The sequence below is a fragment of the Danio aesculapii genome, chromosome 20 (assembly GCF_903798145.1).
Source record: "Danio aesculapii chromosome 20, fDanAes4.1, whole genome shotgun sequence".
NCBI classification, from domain to species: Eukaryota; Metazoa; Chordata; class Actinopteri; order Cypriniformes; family Danionidae; genus Danio; species Danio aesculapii.
This window is the reverse complement of record NC_079454.1, coordinates 29,421,108-29,440,213: the sequence shown is the minus strand read 5'-3', so window position 1 is coordinate 29,440,213 and position 19,106 is coordinate 29,421,108. Positions and strand designations below refer to the sequence as shown.

General features: G+C 33.2%; 2 protein-coding genes across 7 annotated transcripts in view; one reads left to right on the top strand and one right to left on the bottom strand.

Moving 5' to 3' along the window:
• Window positions 1–4,364, bottom strand: part of dpf3 (double PHD fingers 3) — a 65,377-nt gene extending 61,013 nt beyond the window's left edge. For all 4 annotated transcript variants that reach the window (XR_008839568.1, XM_056481090.1, XM_056481091.1 and 1 more), the window contains exon 1: window positions 4,289–4,364. Coding sequence is in view for 3 of the 4 variants with exons in the window: in XM_056481090.1 (XP_056337065.1) it covers window positions 4,289–4,320 (32 nt within the window). In the remaining variant the exon portion in view is untranslated. The remainder of the gene's footprint in view (window positions 1–4,288) is intronic.
• Window positions 4,365–4,958: 594 nt separating this feature from the next.
• On the top strand, window positions 4,959–17,523 carry wdr21 (WD repeat domain 21). 3 transcript variants are annotated; one of them, XM_056480780.1, is made up of 14 exons: window positions 4,959–5,030; window positions 5,347–5,483; window positions 7,534–7,610; window positions 7,691–7,848; window positions 10,405–10,487; window positions 10,591–10,693; window positions 11,024–11,167; window positions 11,258–11,307; window positions 12,305–12,384; window positions 12,472–12,564; window positions 12,687–12,784; window positions 14,264–14,443; window positions 14,546–14,660; window positions 16,648–17,523. In XM_056480780.1, the coding sequence occupies exons 2-14, from the start codon at window positions 5,377–5,379 to the stop codon at window positions 16,878–16,880; spliced, it is 1,521 nt and encodes a 506-aa protein (XP_056336755.1). In that variant the 5' UTR covers window positions 4,959–5,030; window positions 5,347–5,376; the 3' UTR covers window positions 16,881–17,523. The 3 variants fall into 3 exon arrangements, with proteins under 3 accessions (XP_056336755.1, XP_056336756.1, XP_056336757.1); XM_056480781.1 differs by having other exon boundaries at window positions 4,974–5,030; window positions 5,350–5,483; XM_056480782.1 differs by lacking the exons at window positions 4,959–5,030; window positions 5,347–5,483; window positions 7,534–7,610; window positions 7,691–7,848; window positions 10,405–10,487 and having other exon boundaries at window positions 10,603–10,693; window positions 11,028–11,167.
• The last annotated feature ends 1,583 nt before the right edge of the window (window positions 17,524–19,106 follow it).

Here is a 19,106-nt window from a genome sequence, read left to right as displayed (position 1 = left end):
GAGAATCTTGCTAAAAAGTCAACTGAAAGTATTGCCAGTGACACTCAATCTATTAGCAAGCCACAGCAAAGTACAATTTCAGAGTCGTTTCAGCCATGTTAGTTTGCTTTTTTGTTTTTATAATAAGCTACACTCTCTCCCTAATTTGAGTTTAACTTGTTTACAGATAGGTAAGGTCATTTAATTTGTGTGTACTATTTGCTCTAGAGAGAAATGAAAAGTGTTTCATTTCTGAATATTTAAAAATAAGTTTGAATAAATGTTGGAGTAGGTTAATATCTTTTCAGTTCCTTTTTTAACTAACACTTACTGCATTTTAGCAGTAAGAAGCTACAATACAGATTATTGAGCTGAAGCTTAACTACAAAATAAATTGCTGATCAAATCGAAATCGTAATATCTGTCAATAACATCGCAACGAGATTTTCCCCAAATCACACAGCCCCACCGCACACCTCTCAAAAAAAATTTAACCACACGTAGCACAAGCTTTGTGATTGGTCAGCTTGGTAGCCATGATGCCGTGTTTAAGGCAATGTGTTTTAATTTCAGTTGTTCAGCATTGATGTTCATTAAATAATGATAGATAGTAGATAGTGTGCGTTTACTTCAATTATTTTAAAATCAAGTAATGCTCCCTTCACAGTGTTTCCACTAGGATTTTTTTCCAGCTGTGGCGGCAGACCTTTAACACATTAACCTATTACCTGTGGCGTTATTTCAATGACAAATGTCATGAGTGCAGAAGTCCAGATCGCATTCATGTAATACTAGCATGTGAATCGCTGTGCTCGAGCGCCGATTTCCTCTGTTCGTGCACAAAACTTCTTGCACGCCCTCAAATACACGCTGCTCAAGTGCATATTTTCTTATGCGCTCTCAAATAAACGCTGCTGAAGTGCGATTTAGTGTGTTTATGTAACGAGTAGGCTTATTAGATTTGCTAGGAATATTTATGAATGTCTTCAATAGACCTACAGAGCAGCATTAATGTGTCCTGAAGTAAAGTGAAATGGCTATAAACTCCAGCAAGATAAAGTCATTGTATGCAGAGCCATAGACCTTTATCTATGAAGTATAATTACGGAAACTGTACATCTTAACTGAAAGCTATGTTGTGTTTGCTAGTCTCACGCATCTGTCAGTCAGTCAATCAGTCAGTCAGCATGTCACCTTAAAGGGTTAAACAAATAACGCACAGCACTACTACAGTTACAGAAATGTTCACGCTGTAATAATTCACTTACCTTTCAATACGTTTTGGTGTGATTGTAACCCGCTATTAAAAAAAATGACTGAATGTTTTAAATGAGAAGCTGTAATGCAGCCGTGGCGGGATGAATTTTGGTGTGGCGCCCAGCCATGGAAGAATGAATGCAGTGGTAACCATGCTTCATTTAAAAACCTCTTGTAATATGTAAGCACATTTACTGTACAAAACTTTTCAATGAACTATGAGAGCAAAAACATAAAATAAATAAATAAAATAGTTGTTCATTAATCGTAATCGAGTTAAAATTTTCAATCAATTGAGATTTAGACTTTAGGCCAAATCGCCCAGCCGCCCTATTGTTTATCATTCAGTTTGTAGCATTTTTTTCAACATGCTTACTGTATTATAACACAGCAATAATAATAATAATAATAATAATAATAATAATAGAGCTAATAAGAGGGCAAAAAAACATTTTAAAATATGTTGGGACAGGTGTGTATGGCTCCTTTTCCTGCTCCCGGTGACCCCCAATGTCTTTTGGTGGGACGCGAGGGGAGCTTTATGTGCCTGATCTAAAGCAGATGGGGCTCTGTCTCTTGCCCACTGACATCTCTGCGGCTAGTCATCAGAACAGATGGGTACTGAGGGATCCTGGGATATTGCTAATCTGCTCTACCACAGCATTTAGAGATGGTGCATCCCCCCCTCAGTGTACACACTTACATAGACAAATCAGCTTGAGTTTGAATGGAGATGAATCACACGAGCAACTATGATTTAGACTGGTATGAATCCAAGGCTTTCATACAACCATTTGCACCACTTGCAGTCATATCTCACTTCTCAGAAAATGACTTGGCAAAATAAAAATAAACTTCGTAAATAATGCAGTAGTTAATTTAATGTGAGTTTAATGTGACATGTATTAGCTACTGTAGTCATGAAATATGTATTTTACTTAAATTGCTTTGTTTTATATCATAAGGCATGTCACAATCAAGAATTTTCTGCTGATTAATGAATGTCAGATAAACGATTATGACTAACAATTTGATAACTGATATATATATATATATTTTTTTTTTTTTTTTTTATTTATTTTTTTTACAATTTTGTATTCTTTAATAATGAGAAAATAACATTTTAAAAGTTAGAATATTCATATTTTATTCAATCTTGGTCACTCATACCTGAGACCAGCAAACCTGAATATATAATATAATATATCATAATATAATATAATATAATATAATATAATATAATATAATATAATATAATATAATATAATATAATATAATATAATATAATACAATATCTGAGGGAAGTCCTTTGACTGCCTCTGTGTATTTTACAAAATTAAAATAAGTTTCCTTTCCTGTTGTGAGATGTGTGCAAAACAAACACACATAAACCAAGAATATTTTTTTACATACATGCGTGAATTATATTTTATAATTGCTTATTGGTGTTATTGTTAATTTTTAGACTTTAGATTGGAAGTAAATAATTTATTTCCTCAGATTTCTTTGATATTTAATGACTAATATATGACTAATATATAACTAATATTATATTATATTATATTATATTATATTATATTATATTATATTATGATGACTATTCATTCATTCATTTTCTTTTCAGCTTAGTCCCTTTATTAATCCGGGGTCGCCACAGTGGAATGAACCACCAACTTATCCAACACGTTTTACGCAGCGGATGCCCTTCCAGCCGCAACCCATCTCTGGGAAACATCCACACACTCATTCACACACATACACTACAGACAATTTAGCTTACCCAATTCACCTGAACCACATGTCTTTGGACCCACACGAATGCAGGGAGAACATGCAAACTCCACACAGAAACGCCAACTGACCCAGCCGAGGCTCGAACCAGCGACCTTCTTGCTGTGAGGCGACAGCACTACCTACTGCGCCACTGCATCGCCTATAATAACTAATATAATAATAATAATAATAATAGAAGGTACTGATTGTTTTACCTTGGGACCACTAATCAACTAATAACCAAAAGGACAAACTCTTCTGACCTCTTTAACAAATGTAATGTAATAGAAGCAGGAATTCTGTCACATGGCAGAAAAGAGCAGCTCTGCACTTCAACAGCCAAACAAGAGAGAACAGGACAGCGAATTCCATTGTTATCCATCACTTATCTCTGGACTTACTGATCCTTATTATCCTGTTTTGTGTAACTATAATACTTTATCACAAATGCACGGCGTTTATCCACACAGCACGACAGAAATGTCAACGTGTAGCAAATATCAAACAACACCCGATGTAATGTTTATGATACGCGTGTGTTCAAAAAGGAGCTGACAACTGAACGCTATACGAATGCGCTTAAGAAAGTTACCCGGCGAATTCCTGTGAAGAAAATGCACATATTTAATATGTCTACCATGAAACTTGTTCTTTAACTTGTCACGATGTGTATGTCAGTTATCTGCCAAGCAGTTCTCCATAGGCCACGACGGGGAAATTATACGTTCCTTTCCTATAGGCATTTTAGACACAGTGCAACAGAAACATACAGTCGCTTTACTTCACCACCAAGCATTTGAGTCTTTAAAAGATTATTTTACGGTGCAAGTTGTTCATCGAACACACACATCGCGCTTGTGCAGTCATATGACAGCTCATCCCGACAGCTTTCATAAGGCTTTAACGTTATCTGGCTGTCCTGCAAACAAGTCAACGGAGTATGTAACGTTACACTCGCAAAGCATTGCATCCGAAATAATGCTGCACTAACACTGACCAACAGAGGCTGAATGCTGAGACACACGTTTCATATTTGCAGAACGAATGTCCGAACACAACGCTTCAAATGTATTTACATTTGAACATATACATTACACACCCACACAAAGAGGAAATAGGTGGATTAAACAGTTATTCGTTTGAGACAGAATTTACTGATATACAAAATGCACCGCGTGTACAGTTTATTTTCCAGACACAATTTGCACACACACTCTAAAACACGCGGAATGCAGCACATTTTCGAAAACGAGCGAAAATAATGTTTATAATTACTTACGCTTTCAGCGGATTCTGAATGACAGTCGCCATTTTGCCAGACTGTAACCCAATATTCCAAATCTGAGTTCTTTGGGATCCTTGTGAAAGAAAAACAGCCAATACGGACCTCAGTGTCCGGCAGTCTGGCCAATACAATACGGGGAATAAAAATCTGGGCGTGGCTTCCAAGAGCTGTCAAAATTATAAGAATTACATTATTATCTTTACTTAAAGGCACTTGCATAGCAAATATAAAACAAGAAATAAAGCAATGCTACTTTATTAGTAGATTTTATATGTATCTCTGTAGCCTTTAGCATTCATCTGTTAGTTTTAACCATAAACCAAATGTTTATTTTAATTGTATTGTAACTTGAACCATTATTGTGCTTCAATATAAAAACCACCATAGACAATTGTAAACAGTAAAATTTTGAATATTGAAAATATGATTATAATATAAAAAAGCATATACGTCTATCACATTTATTGTTTTATCAGTTTTATTTTAAATGTTAATACCTAAGCAACCCCCATTAAAAACATGTAAACATTAAAACATTTATTTATATATTTATTAATTTATTTAGCTTTGAAATCTCAGAAAGTGATTGACAGCTCTTTGTTCAATCGGATCATTTTAATTTTACACAGTCTCGTGGTTTGACCAATGAACAGAAATGGGGCGGGAACTCCCGTTGTCGTGAGGAAGTAATATTTTCTAAACAGGAAGAAGACACCACGACTGGCATTTCTTTCTGGTAAGTTTATAAAACTCTCCATTTACACAATGTTGTTACGGTTTATAAACCATTACGGCATTCTCGTCTGCGAGTTTAACCTGTAACATAAACGACAGAGCCTCGTGGGTGTTCGTGATAGTAGTTTTAGCGTGTTAGCTCCTGGTACAGCTCCATAACAAATCAGTGTTTTGTTTTATTGTTTGTTTATTTGTTCTGTGGATAGTTTGTTAACATTGAGCGTTAACAATACGTTTAGGTATAGTTTGATATATTCGAACACTAAATGAATACACGGCGTCCTCTTTATTTGAATATAATAACATTAATGTTTTAGCAGATACACCGGCATGGCTACTCAGTTGAAATGAAGCGTGGAAACTGGCGATCACGGGGCCGCGACCGTCACCGACAGCAAAACCAGTCCCAGTGGCGGAGAAGACCCCGGTCAGACCATGACGAGCAGGAATACGGGTAACTATTGTCCTATCCTCAAAGTCCACTTGTCCTCATCTTGTTCCAAACCTGTTTTCTTTTTCTGTGGAACACAAAAGGAGATGACAATGAGGTTGTTCAGTAATGTTCGTGTTCATTGTATGGGCAAAATGTACTGAGTGAATGGTGAGTTATGCTGTCATATACTGCCTAACATCTTATTTTGTGTTCCACAGAAGAAAGAAAGACATACAGGTGTGAAACAACAATATGACTTTACTGATATGTTGACACCCGTGCTGCATTACAAAACAATGTTCATACTTAAGGATTGAGAACACAGAGACAGCAGTTTTAGGCTAATTTTACTCCGGCATGTGTAACTGCAAATAGATTTAGGCTCACTGATGAGATGTCCCATTTGTACCAAAGTCTAAAAGGAAGACCTCTGTGGCTGGAAGTTAACAAGAATTATATATCTTATAACAATAATACAATTACCGTACAACAATTACTGTTCTTACATTACTGTGAGAGTTGGGTTTAGGGTAGGGGTAGATATTAATAACATACAATTTAATGGGTAATTTAATAAATAATATTAATAATACGCTGTATAAATTTTACATTACTGTGAGAGTTGAGTTTAGGGTCGGGGTAGATGTTAATAAAATGCAGTTTAATGGGTAATTTAATAAATATGAATAATACGCTGTATAAATTTTACATTACTGTAAGAGTTGTTTAGGGTAGAGGTAGATGTTAATAACATACAATTTAATGGGTAATTTAATAAGTAATATGAATAATACATTGTATAAATTTTACATTACTGTGACAGTTGAGTTTAGGGTAGGGGTAGATGTTAATAAAATACAGTTTAATGGGTTATTTAATAAATAATATGAAAAATATACGGTATAAATTTTACATTTCTATGAGAGTTGGGTTTAGGGGTAATTTAATAAATAATATTAATAATGCACTGTATAAATTTTACAATACTGTGAGAGTTGAGTTTAGGGTAAGGGTAGATGTTAATAAAATACAGTTTAATGTGTAATTTATTAAATAATATGAATAATACACTGTAAAAATTTAACATTTTTGTGAGAGTTGAGTTTAGGGTTGGGGTAGATGTTAATAACATACAATTTAATGGGTAATTTAATAAATTATATTAATAGTACGCGGTATAATTTTACATTACTGTGAGAGTTGAGTTTAGGGTCGGGGTAGGGGTAGATGTTAATAAAATACAATTTAATGGATAATTTAAGAAATAATAAGAATAATACCCTGTATAAATAGTTCATTACTGTGAGAGTTGAGTTTAGGGTTGGGGTAGAGGGAGATTTTAATGAAAAGCAATTTAGTGTGTAATTTAATACATAATTATTAATAAAACCCTGTCAAAATTTTACATTAATTTTAAAAATTACATTAAATTTCCTGAAAGCATATTAAATGTAAATGAAGTGTCTTTAATGTTTTATATTACTGTAGAGTAAAAGAACTGGCATTCAGACATTTTATCATTGCACTTTACCTTTAAATAAGCATTTATGTATAATATGAAGTTGAAATGTATTAAACTTGGCATGTTTAATTAAGTGATTTACGTTATATTCAAAGTCTTAAAGTTGGTTTGGTTTGGTTTTATATTCATACAACTTGTGAACAATGTTGTACATTTATAGTCATTGGCTGCTAATAAGATTTACCTATTTTGAATTTGCAAAGAATACGTTTGTGAAATTATATTGTTAATGAGATTGAATGTGCGAATGATATGCGATATGAAAGATGGTGCCAATTTGTAAAGATTTAAAACAGCACTGGTCTTTAATCTTTAAATATTGTCACATGTCATCTAATACTTGTTCTAAATGAGCTTGACTAGATTTTTTTGGTATAGTATCAATTGTTATACTGAAAAATAATTTAATAGGTGTCTTATTTTAATCAAGCACATATATGGTATTTTTTTTTTTAATAAAATAAATTATTCTTACAACCCCCCTCATTTTTGACTCATGATATTTTACAACAAGAGGCCTTCATGTAGTGAGTTTTTTTTTTCTTCTAGGTCTGACAGGACAGCAAGTGATGCAGATGATGCAGGTTTATCTTCTGCATCCTCATCTGCACCCTCGTCTGCACCAGGTAAACTTATGCTTCACTTTAACTCATTAGACTTTTTATTGTCAGTCAAAAATCATGAATGCAACCATTATCACTTACAGAGTTGCCTGGCTTCTACTTCGACCCAGAGAAAAACCGCTACTTCCGTTTGTTGCCTGGACACAACAACTGTAACCCATTGACAAAAGAGGGGCTCCAGAAAAAGGAAGAGGAGAAAAAGAGATCAGCACTGCTCGCAGAGGATGATGCTCCCAAGAAGGTGAATTGGAGAAGTACTTGATATGTCCTACTATATGCAATGTATATGTCGTGCCATTTTAGAATAATTGAAAAGCTGTTGTAATTTCTTTAATATTTATAAGTTTTTACTTTTTCATTTTTCGGTTTTAATTTTAATTGTGTTTGTTATTTATATTACTTTATTTGATTAGTTTTATTTTAGTTTATTATTTTAGATTAACAGAGAAGGTAAATCAAATGACACAAGCTAGCTTAAATAAAACAAGATAAGATCTGTTTATTATATATATTATTATAATATATATATATATATATATATATATATATATATATATATATATATATATATATATATATATATATATATATATATATATATAATGTCTATTTTACATGTAATGATATACAGTCAAAATTATTAACCCTTCTATGAATTGTCTTTTCTTATTTCAAATATTTTCCAAATGATGTTTAACACTGCAAGAATTTTTTCACAGTATTCCCTATAATATTATTTCTTCCGGGAAAAAGTCTTTGTTTTATTTTGGTTAGATTAAAAGCAGTTTAAATTTATATATATTATATATTTATCTCCATCAGACCTCTTTTCTTGTAACTGAGCATTTTCCATCAGGCTCAGAAGTTTTATTTTATAGCTAATGATAAGGTTATTAGCTGGTAAATAAAATAACTTCTTTTCAAAAAATGTCACTTTAGACATTTCTTTGTTTTTTAACAGGGTAGATTTTCTTTTGCTCCACTTCTACTTTTTATGCAAAATCCTCTAAATCTACTTATTGGAACAAGACAGTGCTATTAGTTGAAAATCACTTAAGATGCTATTAGAAATTATTTTGTATCAAACATAAAAGCACATTACACAAACCACCTAAAATATATAAATCTGTCAAAAAAGTGTCGGTTCATTCCACTTCGATAAACCAGGGAAAAAGCAGAAGGAAGATGAATGAATGAATTCTGTCCGTAAGTGCATTAATAACATTAAAATTGACATTAATTAAATCTTAACAATCTGTTGTCATTTCTGATATTTGGATTTAGATTTAATGCTAGTAGAACAGTGTAAATATTGCGAACATTATAAACTGTGCTTGGTAGATTCAAATAATGTAGTGTAAAAACATTGAGAAACCTCAATATCTGTGCATTGTCCATTAATATAAAAGCTGATCAGACGTATAGGTAATATGAAGTAATACAATAATGTGTAGTTTTATACATTATATTTATCTTTTTTAAAAACGGCTTACAATAAAACACAAGGTCTACTGGGCAAAAAAGGGATGCCTCTCAGACAATTTTAGAAGCTGTCATTCATTAATTCTCACCATACGTAAGGTCTTGGTCTCTTGTTTATCTTCATAGCATCCATGTAGGATAAAAAGAAGGGCATCTTAACTCTGTCTTTCATGAAACGCAGTTGCCGTTTTATGTATAGTAAATGGGACTCATTCAAAGTAGCGTCGCTGCGGAAACGTAAAAACGTTATGAATGCTTGTCATGCACAGTTTTGAGGTAAGGGACGTTTTCATTTGCCATTCACTGACAGTCGGACAGGCTCATCCAGTTCATCAAACTCCATCTTTTAAAATCGAAAGTGGAATAAAACGGTCTCCTCATCCTCATAAAAGTCAGTGTATCAGTGCGCTGCTACATTGAAAATATACGGTTCTATTCGCGCCTTCTGATTGGTTCTCGGGATATAGCAGCTTTTGCTGTCAAAGGCAAGTGGAGTTTAGAGGCTTTTGCCAACAAACTGTTAATTCTGAATGCGCTGACACTGCGATTTAGATGATTAGAAGCAAATCTATTTGTTGATGATGTACTACAGACCTAAAGCATTCACTCAATGTCATTATCTCATTTTGGCGGAAGTGGCGTTTAGCAGCTTTTACATCTGAACTCTTCATATATAATTTTATACTATGACTTAACCTAGTTAAGCCTTTAAATTGCTCTTTAAGCTGAATTGTAGTATCTTGAAAAATATCTAGTAAAATATTATGTACTGTCATCATGACACAGATAAAAGAAATCAGTTATTAAAAATGAGTTATTAAAACTATTGTGTTGAAAATCTTCTTTACGTTAAACAGAAATGAGGGAAATAAATATACAGGGAGGCGAATAATTCAGGAGGCCTAAGAATTCTGACTTCTAACTGTATGTACAATTGAATGACATTTATTTACATGTAAATATTCCTGCTGATTATAAAAACTGAAACTATTCTGCAATGTTAGTGTGAACTAAATCTCACAGTATTGCGCCCTTTAAAGGAATCACTTGTATTCCTCATTTCTAAGCTGCTCAGAATAATGTAAATTGTCTGTAAATGTAATTTATGTGAACATTCACTTAGTGCTTGCATCATGTTTTTCACTAAATTCCAAGTCCAACAACGTTCTTTGTGAGACCTCCATTGATGTTTTATGCAAAAGCATATCTTCTGTAGTCAGATGGGGTTGGTTGGTAATAAATCATTGTATTGATTTGTTATCGAGATGTGCAAGCGATTCACTTTCTCCCTTTTTTTCCTCCCCATTATGTTTAGAAATCTCCCAGGACTGGGCTGAACTCTGCATTGCTGTTACAGAAGAGACATCTGGGTTTGCTGCCCCCAAGCTCCTATTCAAGGTATTTTATTATATATTAATATTTTTTTTTACTTTTTGAGATGTTTGTACCAGAAAAAAAAAAAAACATTTGAATCCAAATATAAAAATTCTCCTTAATTCAGGCTGATCCATGAAGTGAAAGTCAGCGGGATGCAACGTCACAGGCTGGAAGTACAGAGCTCCAATTCCACCAGTCCAAACACTGACAACTTCCATCTCATTGTTGTAAGCCTCTCATTCATTGGAAGAAAAAGAACTTGAAGCTTTGGAATAAAAACAAGGCTGAGGCAACTCGGTGCATTTAAATGCATTCTTAGTGGAAAAAACAGCATGTTATGCTGATGACAGGCATCTCCAGACTAGTTGAGCTATTTGTGGCTTTCTCTTTGTTTTCATGGAAATGTGTGCATGTGGGTTGCTGGCAGGTGTTGCTGGAGGTTTTGGCCTCCGGTTGTCTGCTCTTTGAAAAACTAGCAGAAGGAAGATTAAGTTTTGGCTTCGATTTGTGTTGCTCTGTCTAACTCTGCTTTCTGTTTTCTGGATGTATCTTGTTAGGCAGATTCAGCCTGTGAGCGGGTTTTTACAGTGAACGACGTGTCACATGGAGGATGCAAGTATGGCATTATGAATTTCCATGGTTGTAGAAAAGGCTCTCTGTCGGTGGAGATGTGTGATAATCTTTATTTCACAAACCGCAAGGTGAGCTGTAGACTTAAATTAAAATCCTTGCACACATACACAGAATACATCTTTTGTAGAAGTGAAACTATGCTATTTGATTTGTTTCAGGTGAACTCTGTATGCTGGGCCTCTGTGACACATACAGACTCGCATGTTCTGTATCCTTCAATCATTTCAGATCCTTGATATTAAGTTGGAATTAAGTTCTTTACTAGATAAGCACTAATGAGGAAGCAGATTTCAGAAATTTCCATAAATAAAATAATTCTAAAAAATAGTCATGAGTATTTTCAGCTACCTTGTGCCTATAAACGTGTTTAGGGTGGATTTAATATAGTTAATACTCTTTCTCCATTTAAACTTCACTTTTTGGATGTTTTTGTAATGTATACAGTTGAAGTCAGAATTATTAGCCTGCTGAATTATTAGCCCCCCTGTATATTTTTCCCCCTATTTTCTGTTTGACAGAGGCAAGATTTTTTTCAACACATTTCTAAACCTTTATAGTTTTAATAACTCATTTCTAATAACTGATTTTTTTTTTTTTTTTTTTTGCCATGATGATATTAAATAATATTTGACTAGATATTAATGATGGTTTGTTCTGTAGACAGTCGGGAAAAAATTCGCTTAAAGGGGCTAATAATTTTGACCTTAAAATTTTTCATAAAAAATTTAAAACTGCTTTTGTTCTAGCCGAAATAAAACAAATAAGACTTTCTCCAGAAGAAAAAATATTATCAGACATACTGTGAAAATTTCCTTGCTCTGTTAAACATCATTTAGGAAATATTTAAAAAAGAAAAAAAAAAAAAATTAAAAGGGGGCTAATAGTTCTGCTTCAACTGTGTGTGTGTATATATATATATATATATATATATATATATATATATATATATATATATATATATATATATATATATATATATATATATATATATATATATATATATATATATATACACATACACATACACAGACACACACACACAGACACTTTTTTTTTTTTTTTTTTTTTTTTTTTTTTTTTTTTTAATACAAGTCAAATAATGACACTTAAAATTAATAAAGTGTGTAACGTTTCTCTGCAAAGGTCACATATTTTGATATTATACATTTATTAGAGAGGAAGTGTTTCTTGACTATTGTTTTCAGGTTGTGTTTGGTCGGCATTTCTCAGACGCCTGGTTGTGTAAGCTTATTACCTGCTTCTCTTTTCAGCAACTTCAATCCAGGTATGGCTGTTTTCCTTTTTTGCTCTCCACATTTTTTTGTTTTTCTTTTTGAAGAAGTTGAAATGACTACACTTTTTTCCCCCTCAGATCAACCAGGGATGCTGTGTAGTTTTAAGATCTCTACAGCTTGGTCATGTGCATGGTGCCTCAACCCACAGGCCGATAAAACATTCAGCACCGGTGATTATGCTATTGAAATGATAATTATGCTTGTCGAGGCTGAGGTATGCTTTTTCAACAAAAAATATAGTAAAACTGTAATATTGTGAATTATTATGTCTTTTTTATGTATGCACACCTAGGTCTTTCTCGAAGAGTGATTGTGACAGATGCTGTGACTGGACGCAGAGCCACATACCTGGCTGACAGTGATGTTCTGGCTCAACAGTTTGCCTTGAGGGTGAGAAGAAAACTTTGTGTTAGATGAAAATTCATCATGTATATTTCTGATGCCGATGGTACAGTAGGAGAACAAAACAGGGAAAAAGTACCAAAAGGGAAGCTTAAAATGAACTGAATCTCTCTGCATTATCTGTTGTCTCTAATTGTGTTCATATGAGAATAATAAAAGGTGTATGATTATTTTTTTATTTAAAGAATAATATGTTTTGTATGGTTCATGATTTAAAACAGAACATGCATTTAAAAATGGAAAATTCAATATTTTTATTTTTGTAAACAAATTAATAAATTGGGTTCTTTATAAATAAAATTTGTTAGAAATAGTTTTGATTAATTATAAAATTTGATTCACCCAATTTGTTGAAAATAGAATGAAGTGATTAATGAGACTTTATTAGTTTTTATTATTATTATTATTATTATTATTATTATTTGTTTTATATGAATTTAAAACTGATGCATTTCCACACTGTGAAACATTGTTTCTATAACTCATTGTGAGCTTTTATGTTTAGAGACCATATTGTGTTCCCTTTACTTCATTTCTTAAAATTAGAATTTGATTAAAAAAATGAACTGAATTCATAACTGTTAAAAAGGAATTAACATTTTAATTATGTAACACAAAATATGCTGACTTTCATTATAAGCTTTTTTATTTATTTTTTCAAACAATAAGCCTAAACAAATATATATATATATATATATATATATATATATATATATATATATATATATATATATATATATATATATATATATATATATATATATATATATATATATATATATATATATATATATATATATATATATATATATATATATATATATAAAAACATGCTTTAATGCCAAGAGAGGCTGTTTGTACACCAAATGTGTGTTAAGTGGATTATATATTTCACTTAAATTAAAATAACGTCACTATAAAAGAATGTGACGTTGCAGCATATTTACATAATCAAACATCCATTTCAATTATTGTTTACCAGAAGTTGTATACCAGAAACTGTGTCAATTTAACAATGAAATCCATTGTCCAGTATGTCTGATAATATTTTTATTTGTTTATTTCGGGTAGAATATAATTTTTTAAAAACCATTTAAGGTCAAATTATTATCCCCTTTAAGCTCTATTTTTTTTTCAATAGTCAACAGAACAAACCATCTATATACAATAACTTGCCTAATTACCCTAACCTCCCTAGTTAACCTAATTAACCTAGTTAAGCCTTTAAATGTCACTTTAAGCTGTATAGAAACGTCTTGAAAAATATCTAGTCAAATATTATTTACTGTCATCATGGCAAAGATAAAATAAATCAGTTATTAGAAATGAGTTATTATAACTATTATGTTAAGAAATGTGTTTAAAAAAAATCTTCTCTCTGTTAAACAGAAATTGGGGGAAAAAAATAAACAGGGGGGCTAATAATTCTGACTGTAAATTTGAAACACTTTTTGTCCTGTTTTTCAGGCTCCGGTGCTGTTCAATGGCTGCCGCTCAGGAGAGATCTTCAGCATTGACCTGCGTCAGCGGGACAGAGGCCGCAGTCATGGTTGGAAGACCAGCCGCTTCTACCAGGAGTCTGCCATCACCTCTGTCCAGCTGCTGCAGGATGAGAACTACCTGCTCGCCGCAGACATGCTGGGCAAGGTCTGTCCATGATGGACACGATATCATCCTATTAATTACCTTTCAGAGCAATTTATAACAGCATTCAGATATTCATTGTACCTTCATGTTGTTTGTGAACAGATAAAGCTGTGGGATATCCGTGTTAAGCGGTGTGTCAAACAATATGAGGGGCACCACAATGAATACGCCTACCTCCCCATTCACGTCAATGAGCCCGAAGGATTGCTGCTTGCTGGTAATTAATATATTTCTTATTTATTTATTTCTTCACAGAGCTTGTTCAGTTCTAACACTGTGCATTAAGATGAGAAACTACAGGCAGAAACACTGTTTTTCATGCAGCTTTTTGTTGCGTTTTTCCCAGTCTAATATAAGAAACCATCTTAATATTTTCTTTGATCACATTTTATCAATATATGTTTGTAGGTTTTAGCTACAATACATAATTTTAAAGGCAATTTTCTTGAAATTAGTAAATGTCCATTACAGTAGCACTTAATCTAGACTTCACACTTTTGAAAATGAGTTTTTTGTGCTAACTTTTTTTGACATTTCTTTTTATATTTGAAATTAAAATAAAATAAGTACCTTTTCTGAGTCTTCGTTGGTATCTTGGTGGAAAGTGTGCTCTCATTGAGCGACATTGTGCTTATCCTATATTAATGTACTTGGTCTAATGTAATACAACTTGTGTTTGTTTGTTTGTCTATTTGAATGGTTTTTACTGTGTTTATTATATTTCTATTATTCTAAATAGTTTAGGAAGCTGGCATGGCATTAAATAAACGGCAAGATACTGTACGATACGATTGGGCATCTTTAGTCCCAGATTGTGAACCTTTTGCAATTACATCACCCCTTCCTTTCTCCAACTGCATTTTTCCGAAAGGAAAAAAAAAACTCTTAGTGACCTTATTTTTATTTTAAATTGGAAGGAAATGTTATCAGAACTTTATATATTTTTCTCAAACACATACCTAGTTAATCTAGTATATCCCGAGAATATTTTTCGTCCATAGTATTCTTTATTATGGAATCATTAAAAAAAATTTACTCAAAATTCTTTAATTGTAAAATGTCAATAATTTTTCTGATTAAAAATGTATGAAACTTAGCTCAAATGTAATGTAATAATGCCTCATTTGCATATTTATATATACCATTTAAACCTGTATACTGGAAAAGTAAAATGATAACTATTTGTTGTTGTTTTTTTAGCTCTATTCACCATCACTTTCTTGTCTTAAAGCTTCCTTGAAATGTTTTGAGATGTCCTTTAATTCTTTTTTTTTTATTCAATATTTGACTATTTCAAATGAAACATGAAGAGAAGGTGGAACATATAGTAGCTCCTCCCCTTAAAAAAACAGCCAATAGCATTTTGTTTCATCAGCTCCAGCTTCCAGTGAAAGGGGTTAAGCTCAAGCACATCAAATGAAAAGCGTCTTGAAGGGGCAGGACATATCAAACACTAGAGAGCATTTGATTGGACAAAAATTGGGGAGAAACTGAAGTATGAGGTGACATGTAAAAAAAAATCAATGATCCAATTAAGCCAGAGATACCCAAACTAGGGCTCGTCTTGAGTGGGAGAATGAGGATGAAAGATGGAGAGTGATGAAGATGGTTTAGAGCTTGTACATTTAAATTTAATGTAACCTTTTATTTGTTTGTTTTATTGTTAAGCTACAAAAAAGACTAACTGAAATTAATAAAATGCTGTAATTAAGTTTAAAATGTATATAAATGTAAAATGTATATACTGTCACCCAACGGACAGAGGATAATGCAGACTTTGGTGAGGGAGTCAAGGCAAAGGCAGATTCTGCTTGACTCGTGTATGCTGTATTGAACTTCACTGTGTTATAAATGTGAATGTTTTTATTGCAATAATTTAAAAAGTTATACTGCATTAGTTAATATGATTTCAAATTAATATTTTCTATTTCATTTTAAGTATTATGAATTAAATTAGGTAATTACCCCTGGCAACTTTAATGTTAAATAGTTTGGTATATGTACCTTCAGCCCACATCTCTCAATGATATTTGGTTTTTGGCTCTTCATACGAAAATGTTTGGGCACCCCTGATTTAGGCGAAAGTGACAAATTGGGAGTTTTTTTTTATGCTTCTAGATATCCTTAGAACAAACATGCTTATACCAATATCTAAAAAAACATTATTTTAATTTCACTGGACCTTCTACCCTATGTTGTTGCAGTGGGTCAGGACTGTTACACAAGGCTTTGGAGTCTACAGGACAGTCGTCTCCTCAGGACGATCCCATCACCTCACCCTGCAGGAAAAGACTCAATCCCGAATGTGGTGTTTTCCCCCCAGCTGGGTGGCAGTAGAGGACTTCCTGGACTTCTTATGGCCGTTCGCCATGATCTCTACTACTACTCTTACAACAAAGACTATCAGGATGGTTTTACACAGGAGGGTCAGTGCTAACAATTCTCCTCTGAAAGCCAGTGTCAGGCCGTGCCATGTGAAAGAAATCACATCTGTTGCCAATAGCTACTGTCTTACTGAGAGAAATGATTTCTTTCTTTTTAAAGGGATGGTTCACCCCAAAAATAAAAATGGTGAAAATCAATGGTTTACTCACTCTCCACTTGATTCAAACCATATTTGAGTTTCTGTTGAACACAAAGGAAGTGCTACAGAATGTTGGGGGATAAGCCATTGACTTTCATAGTATTGTTTTTATTCTTAATGACTGCTTTTTCATCTTGTTTTATGTTTAACAAAAGAAAAAAATTCATAAAAGTTTAGAACCACTTGAGTGTGAGGAAACATTTGTTTTTGGATGAACTGTCCCTTTAACTAAAATTGTAGATTAGACTGTAGTGAATTCAAAACACTTGCTTGTGTCCTTATATTGTCAATAGAAATTATTTAAAAAGGCGTACATATAATTCTAGCCACTTGAAATATACCTCCTGAAAGTGCAATTTCATAATGTTTATGGTAGTTGTTTTATCTTTTTTGAATGAAAAATAATTTTACTTGAAATATGCTGCAACATTTTGGAAATCAAGAAGGGAAACTGTTCATCATCATTCAAAATAAATACAAACTTTGTCTATCTGTATTTTTAGTTCAAATCTCAACATGAATTTTAAGGGAAAGTTTATGCAAAAAAAATTTATTTTAGTTATTTAAGAACTTAAGAATTGTAGTTTTTTATCATTTTTAAAATGCACTCACCTGACACTTTATTAGGTACTTACTAGTACGCCCTTTTGCTTTTAGAACTGCCTTAATCCTTCCTGGCATACATTCAACAAGGTACTGGAAACATTTCTTAGTTTGGTCCATATTGACATAATAGCATAATGCAGTTGCTGCAAATTTGTCGGCTGCACATCCATGATGTGAATCTCCTATTCCACCTTATGCTAAAGGTGCTCTATTGGATTGAGCTCTGGTGACTGTGGAGGCCATTTAAGTACAGTGAACTTTTTGTCATGTTTGAGAAACCAGTCTGAGATGATTCACGCTTTATGACATGGCACGTTATCCTGCTGGAAGTAGCCATCAGAAGATGGGTACACTGTGGTCATAAAGGAATGGACATGCTCAGCAACAATATTCAGGTAGGCTGTGGCGTTGACACGATGCTCAATTGGTACTATTGAGCCCAAAGTGTGTCAAGAAAATATTCCCTACACCATCACCATCAGCCTGAATGGTTTATACAAGGCAGGATGGATCCATTTTATAGTGTTCTTGACGCCAAATTCAGACCCTACCATCCGAATGTTGCAGCAGAAATTGAGACTCATCAGACCAGGCAACGTTTTCTCAATCTTCTATTGTCAAATTTTAGTGTGCCTGTGCCAATTGTAGCCTCATTTTCCTGTTCTTAGCTGACAGGAATGGCAGCCGGTGTGGTCTTCTGCTGCTGCCTTTATATCAGCTGGAACGAGTCTGGTCGTTCTCCTCTGACCTCAACAAGGCATTTGCGCCCACAGAACTGCCACTCACTGGATATTTCCTCTTTTTTTGGACCATTCTTTGTAAACCCTAGAGATGGTTGTGCGTGAAAATCCCAGTAGATCAGCAGTTTCTAAAATACTCAGACCAGCCCGTCTGGCACCAACAACCATGCCACCATTCTGATGTTTGGTTTGAACTGCAGCAGATCGTCTTGACCATGTCTAAATGCATTGAGTTGCTGTCATGTGATTGGCTGATTAGAAATTTGCATTAACGAGTTGGACAGGTGTACTTAATAAAGTGCCGGTGAGTACATGTCTACAGTTACTGACACTTTTTTTTTATGTAAAACAAATAATAACACATACAGGCCAATCAAAATGACCCACGGCTCCTGATGATACACTGAGGTCTTATAAAGCAAAACATTCATTCTGTGCAAGAAACATTGTTTACAACATTATTACCTTTATACCATAGCCTTGGTAAACAATTCTGAGTGTATTCATGAAATATGTGTAGCTAATAACTCTCACTACGTACTTTAAGTTCAGTTTCTTGCAGAGATCAAACATTTTTGCTTCATAAGACCTCAAAGTATCGCTAAGAGCCATGGGTAATTTTGTTCTGCTTGTTTAAGGTTTTATTTATTCTCAAAGTGACTAGCTATTGAATTGCATTTTATGAATCATAAATTTATGAACTAATCATTTTTTCATTTTCTGGAATGCATAT